Below are 17002 nucleotides of genomic sequence, written 5' to 3'. Positions count from 1 at the left end.
TGATAAATCTTTTTATATTGTTGGGGAAGACACACAAATTATAAATTAGAGGAGATAAGTATTATGGAAAAGGGGGCATGGGGTATAAGGCACTTTAGGAAGGCCTTGGAAGTCATTACAAGGACTTTGGTTTTCCCTCTGAATCAACAGGATCCAAGAGAGGGTTTTGAGCACTGTTATGATCCAACATATTTCAGAAGGATCGTTTCACATACACAATGGAGTATTTTATTTTTCAGAGTCTATAATCAACTTTATTTTAATATAATCTAAACACATATCATTTAGAAAATACCAAGAAAAATTTATGTACAAGAGTTGATGCTATCACATTTGGACAAAGCTGGCAAGTTCCTGCTACGAGCATATCCCAGGAGATACCACTGAAGAAACCTAATATATTGGAGTAGATTTTGTGGCATTTGGCCCACAGTTTGATAGCCCTCAGGGTTAACCTGAAGTTGTCAATGTTTGATACTAGATGTAAAACATCTCGTAAAACCATTTCATTGATTTGCAATAAAATCAGAACCCTGCAATCATTAAGACTTCTTATACATATCTAAATTTTTAAGCAGACTGTCATGTTTTAAGTCCAATTTCCTGGAATAGTCTGCAGTGCTAATCTTGCAAACAAAATATCAATCTCTATTCCATCAAACAGTTTGGTAACTTGGTACAAATGCCTCTTCAACAGCTCTTAAATCTTTTACTTCTCCCTGTAATTTCAACTTATCATAGAATGAGGTGAAAAAGTCACTTCAATCAACATGTCTTGGTGCAACACACAATGCATCAATATTGGCAGTTTTTTGTATGTACACCTAATCTGTAAGATCCAGAGGTAAACATTTTCCCATCAGCATGTTCAATTAGAGATTGTGGAAGATTATTGCTTTCACTGATTTCTCGTATCCAGTCTTTTACCAGGTTAATCTTCCCAAAATTAAAATCCTGCACTGAAGTTCCTCTTTCTCTTCAAAAATCCCAAAGGGCTTCAGAGTCTCCACTAGTTTCTGTGTAAGTAGGCAGTTAGTCTCCTTGGGGGCTGCTAAGCAGAAGGGAGAAGCAATGCCATAGTGCTTCTGTGGCGGGTGTTTGCTGTGATCCCTGCTTTGTAATTGGAAACAGCTTTGTCTCAGCGGCGGCACTGCCCAGTCATACTCCACCCAGCTTGCCTGCAACGGCAGCCAGGCATACTCTGGGCAGGATCCACTGATGTGGGAAGGAGGGGCCTTGGCTGCCTCAGCCCTGGTCCAACCTCACTCCTGCTCTGGCCTAGAGTATTTTATTTTAAAATAAAAGTTTTAAGTTTAAAATTTTCTAGTTGCCTTTTTACTAGAGGCACTATAATGTATCATTCAATCTGGAACACTTAAAAAATTATATATAACTCACATATACATAAAATATAGACAACTTAAGTGCATAGGTTGTGAATATTTACATATGGATGGATGCATCTAAGTAGCTGACACCCAAATGATGGTAAGCTCACCTAATTACGCTGAGACAAGAGGCATAATCAGGACTGATTACTTCCTTGTGAATAGATTCTTTGGGGCAAGAATATTGTCAGTGATACATTGTATCATGTCAGGAAACACATTTTTGCTTGTACCATGCCTGGTGATGATAAAGTTGAATACCTTAACTAGATACATCTGGTTAAGGTGTATATGACCAAATTTCAACTGTTGCCTATAAGACCCATTTTGTTCAATGTAGAGATTTACCTGAGGCATTTTCAAGCAAATTAATTCCACTCAGTGACTTAGTATTTTTAAAATGTCCCCATCTCTATCCTCTGCTCCCTTAGGGCTGGGCATCTTTGGAGAGACAGTCACTTCTGCTTCTGTTTCCCATCAGTTCACAGGCTTTCTTTTTCATGCAGCCTTCTAAGCAGGCTGTGCACTCCGGGAGCAGGAAGCATAGAGAGTGGAGCGGCCCAGAGTTCAGCTGTCTAAAGTCACCGTGGAGTTGATTGTAGTCACTTCTCTATCATTAATTATAATCATAGCTGTACACTTTTACTGGCATTATGATCTCACTGCAGGCTTTTTGTTAATACTTTATTCCTGTGTACACACTCAGGGCACAGCATATTGTCCTCCAGGTGTGGGGGTGGAAAGTCACCAGATGGTATCAGGAAGAATGCAGATACCCTCCTTCGTCTTCCAGGCACCCAGGCCTGCCCAGCATGAAACTGTAAACGAACCCAGCCTTCTGTGTTAGCTGGGAGACTTCTCCCGTGGACCACACACCACTGGACCTCACAAGTCTCTTGTGATCGCACTGACTCCGTCTTCACGGCCCTGGCTGTCATTCTGCTCCAGGCGGCAAACACAGCTTCCGAGTCGGGGGCAGAAGTTGATACAACTGCCTCAAGAGGCGGAGGAGCTCCCTCAAGGGCAGGCGGCCCCGGTGCAGGAGGAGCAGCCCCTTCAGAAGACGTTCTCTCAACAGAGCATTCCAGTGGTAGTTCCCCCTTTTCTATCTTTATCCTTTTCGATAGTGACAGGATCCTGGCCTCCTGTGCTGTGGCAGGAATGTTTTTTTGATGAGGGTAAGCATATTCACAGAGTCGTTTATATCCATCTAGTTTCGGGCCTTTGGTGCTCAGTTTTAACTGCTGGCACCAAGCACGAATGACGTCCCTATGGACCAGGTTGACAGGCGGCAGGACAGCAGGTAGAGGGGGGATGGGGATCTGCGTCGGTGTCTTCGTAGGTTTCACACAGTCACAACGCTGTGACATGTCTCCTGGACGGCAAGCTGTGCTGTTTTTTGTATCTCTTTTTCTTTTGGTCCCCTTTGCTGAATTTTTTGCTATCTCTGCTTCACCAGAAGTTCCCTGTCCCTTTTCAGCTTCTACTGATGTAAGTCTGTAACTCATACGTTCTTCAGATTTCTCTGTGGAGTTGCTCTCCTTGTTTCTGCTCTCCATGCTCAGAAAGGTCAAGGCTGATAAAATGAAGACTCTCCTTACTTCTCTGTCTCACTTTCTTTATCCAAAACTATGCCTAATAACTTTTAAATTCCCATGTTTCTGATTCAGAGAACATCAACAGCTTTAAAAGTCGCACAAAACGAAGGTTGCTTGCTTTCTCATTAGACAGGGTATATCTATCTCGCTACATTAATGCTGACATTTTTAATACTGTTTTAACAGAAGGGAATGTATGTTTAAAGCATCACCATAATGATGACTGTTCCATTGCCATCTTCTTTACCTGCTGAAGGGGCAGAGAAGGACAGAGGATGACATTCTCTATTCTAATCAGTTTACAACTGGTGGGAGTGGGGAAAATGCTAGTTCAGAAGCATTTGGGTGAATTTAGAGATCATTATACAAAGAGAAGTAACTCAGATTGAGAAGGACAAATATCTGACATCACTCCTATGTGAAATCTAATTGGAAAAAATGACACAAATGAACTTGTTTACAAAACAGAAACAGACTTATAGTTATCAAAACAAATGTATGGTTACCAAAGGGAAATGGGGTGGGGGTGGGAGGGAGGGATAAACCAGGAGCTTGGGATTAATACACACACACTACTGTATATAAGGTGGATTATCTACAAGGACCTACAGAGCACAGGGAACCCTACTCAGTCTTCTGTGATAACTTATATGAGAAAAGAATCTGAAAATGAATATATGTATAACAGAATCACTTTGCTGTACTCCTAAAACTAACACAACATTGTAAATCAACTATACTCTAATAAATTTAAAAAAAAAAAAAAGCATTTGAGATAAAGACACTCAGCATAGAGAATGAGGGTAGCATCAAGCCCACACTGTGGATGGCCACTCAGGTTTCTTTCCCCATCAGGACCTTCAACTTCACTCCTGTCCGCTGCGACCCAGACTCAAAAGGACAAAGCCCAGATCCAGACTCCCAGATCTGACCTTCTATACTGTGAGCAGTGAGGATAAATTAGCCATCACTTTACTAAAGTTTGTTTGTGAAGTGTCCTTGACCTTGACCAGATTAAATTATACTGCTACCAGTGGAATCCAGTGTTTTGGTTATTTCTCATGGTCCCCAAACTGATAATTCCAAGAGACGTGATTCTCATGGTTAAGAGATAAATTTGCTTCCTCGTGAAATTGTGATTTTCACCAAAATATAAACTTTGAAGTTGCTAAAATGAATGTGAAATGGTGCCTACTATATTCATTACTTTCACAGCATAGAGCTCTCTTCTGGGAGTTTGGGGATCTAGGTTACCATTCTCAGATTTGCTAACTGGATTTCTGACTCATGACAAGTCATGTATACTCTCTAAGCCTCAATTTTCTCATCTGTGAAATGAAAATAGCAAATCTACCTTATCTTCCCCAAAGTTTGTTGTTATGAGGATCAAATGAGATAACATGTAAAAATGATTTTAAACTATAAACCCAAAGATGTCACTAACAAAATATAAAATTAAACAGTCTCTTTTGTGTTTGAAAATGAAACCAATTTGGAACCCAATTTGATGTGTAGAAGAGTTCTGTTTTATATAAAAGTTTAGCAGCAGTGTAACTGATAAAACAGGCTTCCCAGCTGGCCATAGTAGTAAAGAACCTGTCTGCCAATGCAGGAGACATAAGGGTTAAAAGCCCTGGGTTGGGAAGATCTCCTGGAGAAGGGAATGGCTACCCACTCCAGTAGTCTTGCCTGGAGAATTCCATGGACAGAGGAGCCTAGTGGGCTACAGTCTGTGGGGTTGCAAAGAATCAGACATGAGTGAATCGACTTAGCGCGCACGCACACACACACACACACACACACAACTGCTAAAACTGTCTCCAAGGACTTAGAGACAGACACCTTATAAACCATCATGATCACGATGTGTAAGGAGAAAAGTTTCAGCTGCAGTGGAATCCAATGGTCCCCAAATCTGAATGGCCTATGAAGATTTTTCAATAATGTTTAAAGTTTTAAATTGTGGTAATAAACACGTAATATACAATTTACCATCTTAACTGTTTTTAAGTGCACAGTCCAGTAGTGTTAAGTTTATTCACATTGTTATACACAGATGTCCAGAACTTTTTCAACAAGTAAAACTGAAATTCTATACTCATTCAACACCTTCGCAGTTCCCCTCATCTAGTCAAATGGCACCCCGATCCAGTACTCTTGCCTGGAAAATCCCAAGGATGGAGGAGCCTCGTGGGCTGCAGTCCATGGGGTTACTAAGAGTTGGGCACGACTGAGCGACTTCATTTTCACTTTTCACTTTCATGCATTGGAGAAGGAAATGGCAACCCACTCCAGTATTCTTGCCTGGAGATTCCCAGGGATGGGGGAGCCTGGTGGGCTGCTGTCTATGCGGTGGCACAGAGTTGGACACAACTGAAGCGACTTAGCAGCAGCAGCAGCAGCATCTCACTTGGCATAATGTTTTCATGGTTCATCTGTGTTGTAGCATGTGACAAAGTTTCCTTCATTTTTAATGATATTCCACTCTATGTATATACAAATTTAGTTTTTCCTAAATGTTTATCCAGCTGGTGAACCAACTAATGGACATTTGGTTGCTTCCAACTGGTCTAGGTAAAATCATTGTTATAATAGTAGTGTCGTGCTCATGGTTAGTCTGCTCAGTCGTGTCTGACTCTTTGCAACCAAATGGACTGTAGCCCACCAGGTTCCTCTGTCCATGGGATTTCCCAGGCAAGAATACTGAAGTGGGTTGCCATTTCCTTCTCCAGGAGATTTTCCCAACCCAGGGATCGAACAAGGCTCTTCTGCATTGGCAGACAGGTTCTTTACTGCTGAGTTACCAGGGAAGCCATTATTTAGATATAAGAATACTGAAATAGAGAGCAGAAAGGAGTCTGGAGGGTTTTTTCAGTCTCACACTTTTGCATTATTTAAGCTGTTTACAGTGAGCATATATATTGCTTTTAAATCATTTTTGTAAAGATATTTCTCTGGGGTGGGGGGGAGGAGGCAGGGAAGGGAACAAATACATGAAGAAACAAGCATGACAGGAGTGAGGAAGAGCCTGAAGTCGCAGCTCTCAGGCTGCCTGACTGGCCTTGTTGAGCGCTGAGATATGTTTCCTTATTACGAGCACAGAGTTCAGCAGTATGCTCTGAAAATATCCTGGAACCCTGTGTGTAGAATGGACCTGACTGGTTACCTGGTCTAATTTCCACCTGGATACCCAACTTTCTACATCTCCTTTATCTCAACCCTTACTCAACAGCTTCCCACCCATCCTATTGCTATAGGCTGATTGTTAGAAAGTTCTTTCTTATAGTTAATATGAAAACTGCCTCCCTATAAGCAATAATGATTCACTCTAGTTCTTCTCTCAAGGGCACAATAGAAAACAAAATCAGTTCTGTCTTTCATACGCTAGCCCTCTGTTGCCAGCTTCCATGTCTATCCTTCTTCTTATCTTTTATGAGCCCAATAAGCCTCCTCATTCGACCTCCATGTGAGCCTACTTTGTCTCAGTTATTTTCCTATGAACTCAGTTTATCTGTTTTTAAATGTGGCATTCTTTTTATTTAAATGTGGTAGTATTACGTTTTGCATGCGTGTGTGCTAATTCGCTTCAGGGTGTCCAACTCTGTGTGACCCTATGGACTGTAGCCCGCCAGGCTCCTTTGTCCACAGGATTCTGCAGGCAAGAATACTGGAGTGGGTTGCTGTGCCCTCCTTCAGGGGATCTTCCAGATCCAGGGATCGAACCCGCATCTCCTGCATCTCCTGCATTGCAGTTGGAGTCTTTACCGCTGAGCCATCGGTGAAGCCCTAGTGTGGGCTAAACAAAGTATCATAAGCTGTACTTCTGCTATGCAACCTAATATTATATTAATTTTTTAGCAGTCATATTGTACTGTTGGCTCTAGGTGAGTTTATCATCACCTGAAACCCAAGGATTGATATTCAGTTAGTTTGTTTCCTTACTGAAAAATTACAGTTTGACTCTGAATGCACGCCTATTTTTCCAGCTTGATGTTTTGGTCTGTCAAGCTCATAACTATAAGAAGGTAACAAACTTTGTAGTGTTTTTTTCTTATTCCAAAAATTATTAACACATATTCACTGTGATTTTTTAAAAAAAACTTGTATATAAACAAAAAAAGAAACTAAAAATTGCTAGTTAGTCCATCATCCTGACGTTATTATTCTTAATGTTTTGGTATAAAAATAAATATTAAAAAAATAAGTGTTTATATAAGTAAATCCATCCCCACTTCTTTCTTTTTAAATAAATTATTCATAAACTTGCATTTACATACAAATCTTTTAAAAAATATCTATGTGTTTATTATTTATTTGGCTGTGCTGGGTCTTAGTTGGAGCAAGCAGGATCCTTAATTGCAGCTGGTGGTATCTAGTTCCCTGACCAGGGATTGCACCCAGGCCCCTTGCTTTCGGAGCTGAGTCTTAGTCACTGGACCACCGGGAAAGTCCCCCCACTTCTTTCTGTGCATAACAATATTTTTTCCTAATAAATAGACTGTATTCACTATTTCATAACCTTGTTTTTTCACCTAATAATATGTTTATGACTCCTTTCCCATGTTAACTATCCTTCCACAGCATATTAAAAGACAGAATTTCATCGTTTATTTACTTGTTCAGTGACCTTTATTCAGGGCTTCCCAGGTGGTGTAGTGGTAAAGAGCCCTCCTGCCAATGCAGAAACTGCAGGAGACCTGGATCGGGAAGATCCCCTGGAGGAGGGCATGGCAACTCACTCCAGTATTCTGCCCTGGAGAATCCCAGGGACAGAGGAGCCTGGTGGGCTACAGTCTATAGGGTGACAAAGGGTCAGACACGACGGAAGCAACTGAGCATACACTCACCTTTATTCAATCATATGGACCTAGATATTTGTTTCTAATTTTTTTCATATTATTAATAAGACTGCAAAAACTGCCTTTGAACTTACATTTTTGTGTAAATTCATGATGATTTCTTTAGAGATTATTCCTAGAGTAGAACTGTATAAAACGTTAAGCATTGTTTAAAGTTTTGGTATCTGTATTAGTTTTCTCAGGCTACCATAACGAAATACCACTGACTGAATGGTTTAAGCAACAGAAGATTCTGGAGGTTAGAGGCCCAGCAAATAACTTTCTGATGAGGGCTCCTTCTGGCCTGTAGATGCTGCTTTCTCCCTGTGTCTCCACAGGGCCTTTTGCTGTGCACGTGCAGAGACACGAAGAGAGTTCTGGTGTCTCATCCTCTTCATATAGAGACACCAGTTGCATTGGATTAGGGCCCCACCCTTAAGACCTCCTTTTTACAGGGGGCAGTGATCAAAACCATCCCCAAGGAAAAGAAACGCAAAGAGGCAAAATGGTTGTCTGAGGAGGCCTTACAAATAGCTGAGAAAAGAAGAGAAGAGAAAAGCAAAGGAGAAAGGAAAGATATGCCCGTCTGAAAGATACACTCATCTGGCATCACTGAGTCGATGGACATGAGTTTGAGCAAGCTCCGGGAGTTGGTGATGGACAGAGAAGCCTGGCATGCTGCAGCCCATGGGGTCACAAAGAGTCAGACACGACTGAGAGACTGAACTGAACTTATGACCTCATTTAACCTGAATTACTTCCCTACAGGGCCTATCTCCAAATACAGGCACATTGTTGGGGCAGGGTTAGTGCTTCAGTGTACAAATCTGGGGGGACATAGTTTAGTCCATAGCAAAAAAATTTATACTCCCACCGGTAGTGCTCGAGAGTGCCTACCCTGCACTCCCACCAGGAGTTGAACATTTAGAAACCTATAGTATTTTGAAAATGGACTTTGCAGGCTCAGATGATAAAGAATCCACATGCACTGCGGGCGACCAGAGTTCGATCCCTGGTTTGGAAAAATCCCCTGGAGAAGGGAATGGCAACCCACTCCAGTATTCTTGCCTGGAGAATCCCACGGACGGAGGAACCTGATGAGCTACAGTCCATAGGGTCACAAAAAATCAGACACGACTGAGTGACTAACACTTAAAAGCTGGACAGATGTTCATAACTGTACAAACAGGAGGCTCAGCGAAGGCACTGAGGTCAGGAGACATGTTCTGATATTAAATGCTTTTTAAATTCTCGGATGCATTTCTTTTTCTGTGATCCTAATAGTTACAAACCTGGGTGCACCTTTGGTCCCCAAGAGGCACCCAGATCGGAAAAAAGCTTGCTGGTGCACCGGCATACTGTGTTAAATCCCTGATGGAAGCAGTGCCTTACTGCAAAGTTTAGAAAAGACAGGAATGAATTGCTGAGAAGGAACTGGAAAGTATTCTGGTAGATGAATTAGGTGGACTATTGAAAGAATGTGAAGGGAGGGGTCATCTTGAATGCTAGAATGGAAAAGGATTCTTTGATATTGAGTTCCTTAGCCTTAGGGCACTTACTTGATCACAGCTGCTTTTCTAATCCCTGGTGGCAGCTGAGCCTTGAGCAACCCTTTTTTCACTGGCCTGGGGAAACGATGACCCCTTTCTCTGCACGGATGTCCTAGCCAGACAGGAATGGGCCGTGTATTCCTGACTTTCAGATAAGAAGAATACAATACTCACTGTTATGAAAGTTGAAGTCCTATTGCAAAGTGCACACTCAACTGCTTACAAAAGAGGAGCTGTGCTCTAGTCTCTGCTTTCTCTTCATTTCTATGTGCAATGGTTTCAGACAACTTTGCTAACAGAGCCCAGGTGGAAATGAAAGAGCAGAAAGTACTTGGAATTTTTTTAATAATTAAATTCATCTATTTTTAATAGAAGGATAATTGCTTTACAATATTGTGTTGGTTTCTGCCAAACATCTACTTGAATCAGCCATAGGTATACATATGTCCCCTCCCTCTTGAATTTCCCTCCCGCCTCCCTCCCCATCCCACCTCTCTAGGTTGTTATAGAGCCCCAGTTTGAGTTCCCTGAGTCATGAAGCAAATTCCCATTGGCTTTCTATTCTACATATAATAATGTACATGTTTCCACATTGAGCAGAATGTACTTGTAATTTCTTTTATCATTTACCTTTAAGAACATCTTTACTTTTTTTATTTCTTTATGCACATTTTAACAAATTCAAATGCAGAAGTGTAAGGCACAAAGTCAAACCATCTAGTCACTTGTCATGAGACAACCATTGTCATAATCATAGATGTATAAAAGCAATTTTATGTAAATGTGTTTCTGCATGTATTCTGTGACCTATTTTGCTCAGTCGTAAGCCTGAAATCTTTTCAAGTCAATACATATGGGGGATCGTCATTATTATTTATGATTGCACAGTATTACCCTAAAGTAGGCTGTTTACAATTTGTGAAGCTACTGTAAGCAATGTTGCGATAAATGTCATTGTGCATATTTTTCACTGCTTTTAGAAGTATTTAAATGAGGCTGTGTAATATCTTTGGGATTAATACACATTAAAAATTAATATACATTAATATATACAAAAAATATACCTATCAGAAATGGGAAAATACATATAGCTTCTTTTTTCTCTAGTTACAAAAGTTATCTCTACTTTCCTGTAGAACACAAGGACCTTGAAATGCTATAATTTTGATCACCCCTTCCCCCCAACCTCTCTCCTGCTTCACCTGATATTCTGTTAATTTGGGGCCTATCTTGTTTGTATTGTGTTACTTTATTTTAATCTGAAAAATTTCAAGCACATAGAAGAGTAAAAAAAATAATAATAATAATTCAAAGAATACCCATACACACCTCACCTGATTTTATCAGTTATTAGTATCTTCTCTCTCTTTCTGTCTCTCCCTCTCTCTCTTTCTCTTGGAGATATCTCTCAGCTATGCATTGAAAGGAATATTTATAATGTTTTTATCTACAATTTCTAGATATTATATGGCAAGGATTTTTCCAGTTGTCTGGTTGCCTGAACTGCTAGAAATGAAAGTCTTATATTTATCAATTTGTATTTCACTTTTTTCAAAGGACACTGCATAATTTTTTCATGGTTCCACAGAAATAATTGGCTGTGAATATATTCTTTATAGTGATCTGAAAGATAATTTTAAAATAATGAATAAATTATTTCTTAAAAACAACATTGTATTCAAATTTTTTCTACAAGTGACTTGGGTGGTAATATTGTCCTTCAATATCTTACATGTCTATTTATACTTTTATTTTTATAAAAAATGTTGCCCTCTGATCTACATTTTGTTTAATTTTAAAAAAGAAATTTGGAGTATGTTCAATAGGGAGAAAAGAAACTCCAGCCGCTTCATGCTGTATTTCTCAGACATGGAAAGAATGCCAGAAACATCCCAGACAGAGAAACCTGCACATGTAAAAGCCCAGTGAAAGAAAGAAGCAAAGCACGTTTCTTAGGATTAGAAAGATGGCTACTGTATTAGCGCATAGCCAATGAAGAGTATGAGATTAGGCTGAAGAGGTAGTTGGCAGCAACCCTTAGGACTTTGAAAAAGATGATAGGAATTTAATGTGTGTTTTAAGAGAAATGCTAAGCTACCAGGGGTTTTAATTAGACTTAGATTTGAAAAGATGGCTCTGAATGCAGTGGGAAGAACAGAATGGAGGGTGCAACAGGGCATAGGAAGACCAGTAGAGACAACTACAATAGTTCTAGCAAGAAATAAAGGCTCAAAGTGGAGCCTGGCAGTAGTGATGGAAAGAAGTAAACGAGAAAGAGAATAGTTAGGACATGGATCTTGCTAAAGTGATGAGCAAGACACTTTGTAAAGTTTCACTTGGTCCTCTCCCTGATGGAAAGTCAGCTGACAGAAATTTCCCTGCTGTGAAAGCCAAGGAGTGTCCATGTTTGGATCTCTTTTCAGGGAAGAACTTGCTGTTCAGCTGCAAGGAATTATCCATCTTGGCTTTCAGGCTGCTCCTCCAGGGCAACCCCAGCCAATGACTGTGCACAGCGAGGTTACTAGGTCTGGTCATTTCTACCCAAATAGAAATCTGCTCTAACAGGCAATCTGCTCCGGACAGTTGGCTGAGCCTTTATCAGATCTATGTTTGCCCGAGGTTCTCTCTGCCCCGTCCTACTTGCTCCTCCATGTCAGATCTACATCAAGATCTGAAGGCTATCTTTGGCCCATCCTGTATCCTTTCCCTTTATCTTTCATAGCCTTAATTCCAATAAATCTCCTAACTCTGTCTCATTATCTGCTTTCCTTAGGCCCTACTGACACATATGAAAACTAATGAGGTTGGAGATAGCTGATGAAGGATATCTGATCAACTGTGACATTATCTTCACAAAGCCTGTAACTGCTAGGCAGTAATTCACTGTCTGCTAAAGTTTTTGAGTGTTAGGCAACCAGATTTGCCCATGCTTTCAATGAGTCCTGCATTGTTTTGGAGTAGCTGTTTGGAGGGGCAGAATTCAGAGAGGAAACATAAAGGAGAAATGTACAGGCTTAGTCTTCTCTTCAGGCAGAAGGAAAGGCTCTGGGCTTGATATTTTTGTTGTTGATCAGTCATGTCCAACTCTTTGTAACCTCATGTGCTGCAGCACACCAGACCTCCTTATCCTTCGCCCTCTGCCAGAGTTTGCTCAAATTCATGTCTATTGAGTCTGGATGCTATCTAACCATCTCATCCTCTGCTGCCCTCCTATCCTTTTGCCTGGAATCTTTCCCAGAATCAGGGTCTTTTCCAATGAGCTCTTAGCATCAGGTGGCCAAAGGATTGGAGCTTCAGCATCAGTCCTAGTGAATATTCAGGGTTGTTTTCCTTTAGGATTGAGATGAAAGGTTGTTGCTGAACCATGCAAAGATGCCAGGATTCTTGGCTTCCTGAGGAGAAGAATTCAATCCGGGGCCAGAGACTGATCACTTAGAGCTTTTGTGTAATAAAGTTTTATTAAAGTATAAAGGAGATAGAGAAAGCTTCTGACATGGACATCAGAAAGGGGTAAAAAGAGTTCCCCCTTGCTAGTGTTAGCAATGGAGTTATATACTCTCCAGTGAATCCAAAGAATGTCTGGAGGTTGCAAAGACCTCACCAGACCTACTCCCATAATTTACATTTTAAGATAACAGAATTATCCAGAAGGTTTAATCCAGAGACTGTCTGCAGGCAGGATACATTGTTTATAATCCTTGTAAAGACCAGACCTACTCCCATAATTTACATTTTAAGATAACAGGATTAGCCAGAAGGTTTAATCCAGAGACTGACCTCAGGGAGGATACATTATTGTTATATAATCCTAAGGAATGTAGAGGGAAAACATGTTTGTCCTTTCTTCCTCCTTGAGAATTCCAGATCCCTCTCTCCTTGGGGACCCCTAGACTTCTTATCAACCTGCCTAGGAAATGACTCTCTCAGACTGGTTTAATCTCCTTGCAATCCAAACGACTCTTAAAAGTATTCTCCAGCACCACAGTTCAAAAATATTAATTCTTCAGGGCTCAGCCTTGTTTGTGGTCCAACTCTCACATCATACATGACTACTGGAAGAACCAAGTTCAGTTCAGTCACTCAGTCGTGTCCAACTCTCTGTGACCCCATGAATAGCAGCACGCCAGGCCTCGCTGTCCATCACCAACTCCCGGAGTTTACTCAAACTCATGTCCATCGAGTCGGTGATGCCATCCAGGCATCTCATCCTCTGTTGTCCTCTTCTCCTCCTTCCCCCAATCCCTCCCAGCACCAGAGTCTTTTCCAATGAGTCAACTCTTCGAATGAGGTGGCCAAAGTACTGGAGTTTCAGCTTTAGCATCAGTCCTTCCAAGAACATCCAGGACTGATCTCCTTTAGAATGGACTGGTTGGATCTCCTTGCAGTCCAAGGGACTCTCAAGAGTCTTCTCCAGCACCACAGTTCAAAAGCATCAATTCTTCAGCACTCAGCCTTCTTCACAGTCCAACTCTCACATCTATACATGACCACTGGAAAAACCATAGCCTTGACTAGACGGACCTTTGTTGGCAAAGTAATGTCTCTGCTTTTGAATATGCTATCTAGGTTGGTCATAACTTTCCTTCCAAGGAGTAAGCGTCTTTTAATTTCATGGCTGCAATCACCATCTGCAGTGATTTTGGAGCCCAAAAAAAGAAAGTCTGACACTGTTTCCCCATCTATTTCCCCTGAAACGATGGGACCAGATGTCATGATCTTCGTTTTCTGAATGTTGAGCTTTAAGCCAACTTTTTCCCTCTCCTCTTTCACTCTCATCAAGAGGTTTTTTAGTTCCTCTTCACTTTCTGCCATAAGGGTGGTGTCATCTGCATATCTGAGGTTACTGATATTTCTCCAGGCAATCTTGATTCCAGCTTGTGCTTCTTCCAACCCAGCATTTCTCATGATGTACTCTGCACATAAGTTAAATAAGCAGGGTGACAGTATACAGCCTTGACGTATTCCTTTCCTGATTTGGAACCAGTCTGTTCATGTCCAGTTCTAACTGTTGTTTCCTGACCTGCATATAAGTTTCTCAAGAGGCAGGTCAGGTGGTCTGGTATTCCCATCTCTTTCAGAATTTTCCACAGTTTATTGTGATCCACACAGTCAAAGGCTTTGGCATAGTCAATAAAGCTTTGACTATATATGGAACTTTGTAGGCAAAGTGATATCTCTGGCTTTTAATACACTGTCTAGGTTTATCACAGCTTTCCTTTCAAATAGCAAACGTCTTTAAAATTTTTATGGCTGCAGTCACTGCCCACAATGATTTTGGAGCCCAAGCAGATAAAATCTGTCACTAGTTTCACTTTTCCCCGTTCTGTTTGCCATGAAGTGATGGGACCAGATGCCATGATCTTAGGGCTTGATATAGCTCACTGTGAATTGTGTAACCGATTGGTTTACGGCTACCCATAATACTACTTAACACTATATAACTAAAACTTTGGAAAATATACTTTTGAACTGCTCTGTAAGAACCAGAGGGCCAAAATTCACACCTATTTGTGGAGGTGACCTTTTCTCTGACAAACTATGTTCCCATTATTGCTCAACTTGGGGAAAAGTTGGTTCAGGCACAGAAGAAGCTGAGGACTTAAGAAAAGTGGACTGTGACTTGGGACAGAAGTCTTCCTATTCTCTGAGACTCTGCAGGGACTGGGTGGTTGTGGTGTCTGGCTTCTGAGACGGAAGGGCAAGATTAGAGTAATGAACCAGATATTTAGGTGAAAGAGCAAGCTCTCTGAGATCAATAACAATAGTGCCTGAGCCAAGCAGGGCACTAACTTGGACCAAGACTGCAGGATAGATTTAGGATTGAGCTGTAGTTTTATTTTCTGTGTTGAAATCCTGCTCGATAAAACAATGGTTTAAATTGTGTTATGGAGAATTAGCTAAAAGTTGGGCCACACTGGTGAGTTCCCTGGTGGCCTAGTGGTAAGGATTCCAGGCTTTCACTGCCATGGCTCAGTTTCAATCTCTGCTCAGGGAACTGTGATTCTGAAAAAAAAAAAAAAAAAACAACCCACGTTTGGGCAAATCAATGAAAGAAGCACAATGCCAGGCTATGTGCTCATGTGAACCTCATCCACCACGTGTGTTAGAGTTGATAGGACCCAATGGATGATAGCTCTGTTTCCTGCCGAAACATGGAACGTACTGAGAGAGAAATGAAAGAGTAAAGCAGCAAGAGAGCAAGAATACTACCTTTGTTACCATTAAAAGTATTGAAGGATGTAGATTAGGTAGGTTAGCCCATTTATTGTGTCATCTCTAAACTGAACTTACCTACCTCCTCATAGGCAGTGCTGGATAATCATCTGGAAAAGCAGAGAAGACTGTGCACCCCGAGGGCAGACAAAACTCAAAGGAAAAAGGAGAATGAACTCGATAATTTCAGTTTCGTCTCTCAAACTTTCCATTCAAATACATCACTCCTCCCCTAGGGACCAGACCGTGAACGGCGCAGAGAAAGGCCAGGAATGTTAGATGTGAAGCCAGAGCAAAGGAGGTTTGCCATTCCCCAAAATAGTACTGAAACAGCACATGTCAAGGCCAATCATTGTAAAAATCTTGATTATAACATCATAATTAATGATTTGCTAAGATGATGACCAGAAAAATACATAAAAATTTATGAATTATGATTACCTTTATTTTATTCTCATCAATAGAATGCCCAGACATGCAGTAATAATTAAAACCATTCATCTTGAATATTTTGCCAATTTTTTGGTCATATTAAAAGACATAGCTTTAACACATATTTCAATTTTATTACTTTGAAGATATATTTCTCAAGGTTGGAGGATGGAATAGATTTTTTTGAATTAGTTGTCCATTTGACTGATGATCTATACATGTGTAGACATTTAATATGTGGGCTTCCATTTGAATTCTTGTCCTACTTTCTAGGGGCTTCCCTTGTGGCTCAGCTGATAAAGAATCTGCCTGCAGTGCAGGAGACCTGGGTTCGATCCCTGGGTTGGGAAGATCCCCCGAAGAAGGGAAAGGCTACTCACTCCAGGTTAGCCTCAATAACTTGTAGTCGTGTTGCAGCAAGAAATGGAGGGAGGGAGCCTGTCCTGGTGAATCCCATGGACAGAGGAGCCTGATGGGCTATTGTCCATGGGGACTATGGTCCATGGGGTTGTAAGGAATCAGAGGCCCCATGGACTGACATTTTCACTTTCGCTTTTCAAGCATCCCCACACCTCATGATATCCAAGGAGTTGTCATCTAGCAGGCAGGACATGTCAACAGGCTCTCCTAGGGAAGGATGTTATTCAGAGTGAGGTGAATGGCAGTGTTGGGTGGTACACCTAGCCTCCAAGCAAGACCTTAACCCCTTGGAAAGAAAAATGACAAAGCCTAAGCATTTTACAAGCCCAGTGTTTGTAGTCAGGAAAGATTCTATTTCCCACAAATGGTCCTGGGGTCTAAAGCAGACATACCCTAAGCAAACACAACAGGTGTTTGGGGAGGGTGTGCAGCTTACAGGATAGTAGTGTTAGGGTACCCTGGCTCACCTCACGAGTTTGTAGGGCTAATACCAGTAAGATTAATCTCAGACACCATCTGTGGGTGAAAATGGGCTCTCTATATATTGCTTGCCTTTGTCAGGA

At 41.1% G+C, this 17002-nt stretch overlaps 1 protein-coding gene and 1 pseudogene across 1 annotated transcript; both read right to left on the bottom strand.

Moving 5' to 3' along the window:
- Positions 1 to 280: 280 nt before the first annotated feature.
- Positions 281 to 1745, bottom strand: LOC107133275 (poly(A) polymerase alpha-like; annotated as a pseudogene).
- Positions 1085 to 2982, bottom strand: LOC101907758 (developmental pluripotency-associated protein 4-like). The gene has a single exon (XM_059876258.1). It carries the CDS (start codon positions 2945 to 2947, stop codon positions 2048 to 2050), a length of 900 nt encoding a protein of 299 aa, XP_059732241.1. The 5' UTR covers positions 2948 to 2982; the 3' UTR covers positions 1085 to 2047.
- Positions 2983 to 17002: the final 14020 nt, after the last annotated feature.

The sequence above is a fragment of the Bos taurus genome, chromosome 17 (genome assembly GCF_002263795.3).
Source record: "Bos taurus isolate L1 Dominette 01449 registration number 42190680 breed Hereford chromosome 17, ARS-UCD2.0, whole genome shotgun sequence".
NCBI classification, from domain to species: Eukaryota; Metazoa; Chordata; class Mammalia; order Artiodactyla; family Bovidae; genus Bos; species Bos taurus.
The sequence above is the reverse complement of the archived record's forward strand: the minus strand, read 5'-3'. Positions and strand labels throughout refer to the sequence as shown.

Excerpts from the sequence above, each read along its gene's own strand:
- LOC101907758 (XM_059876258.1), bottom strand. The coding sequence starts at position 2,947 with ATGGAGAGCAGAAACAAGGAGAGCAACTCCACAGAGAAATCTGAAGAA.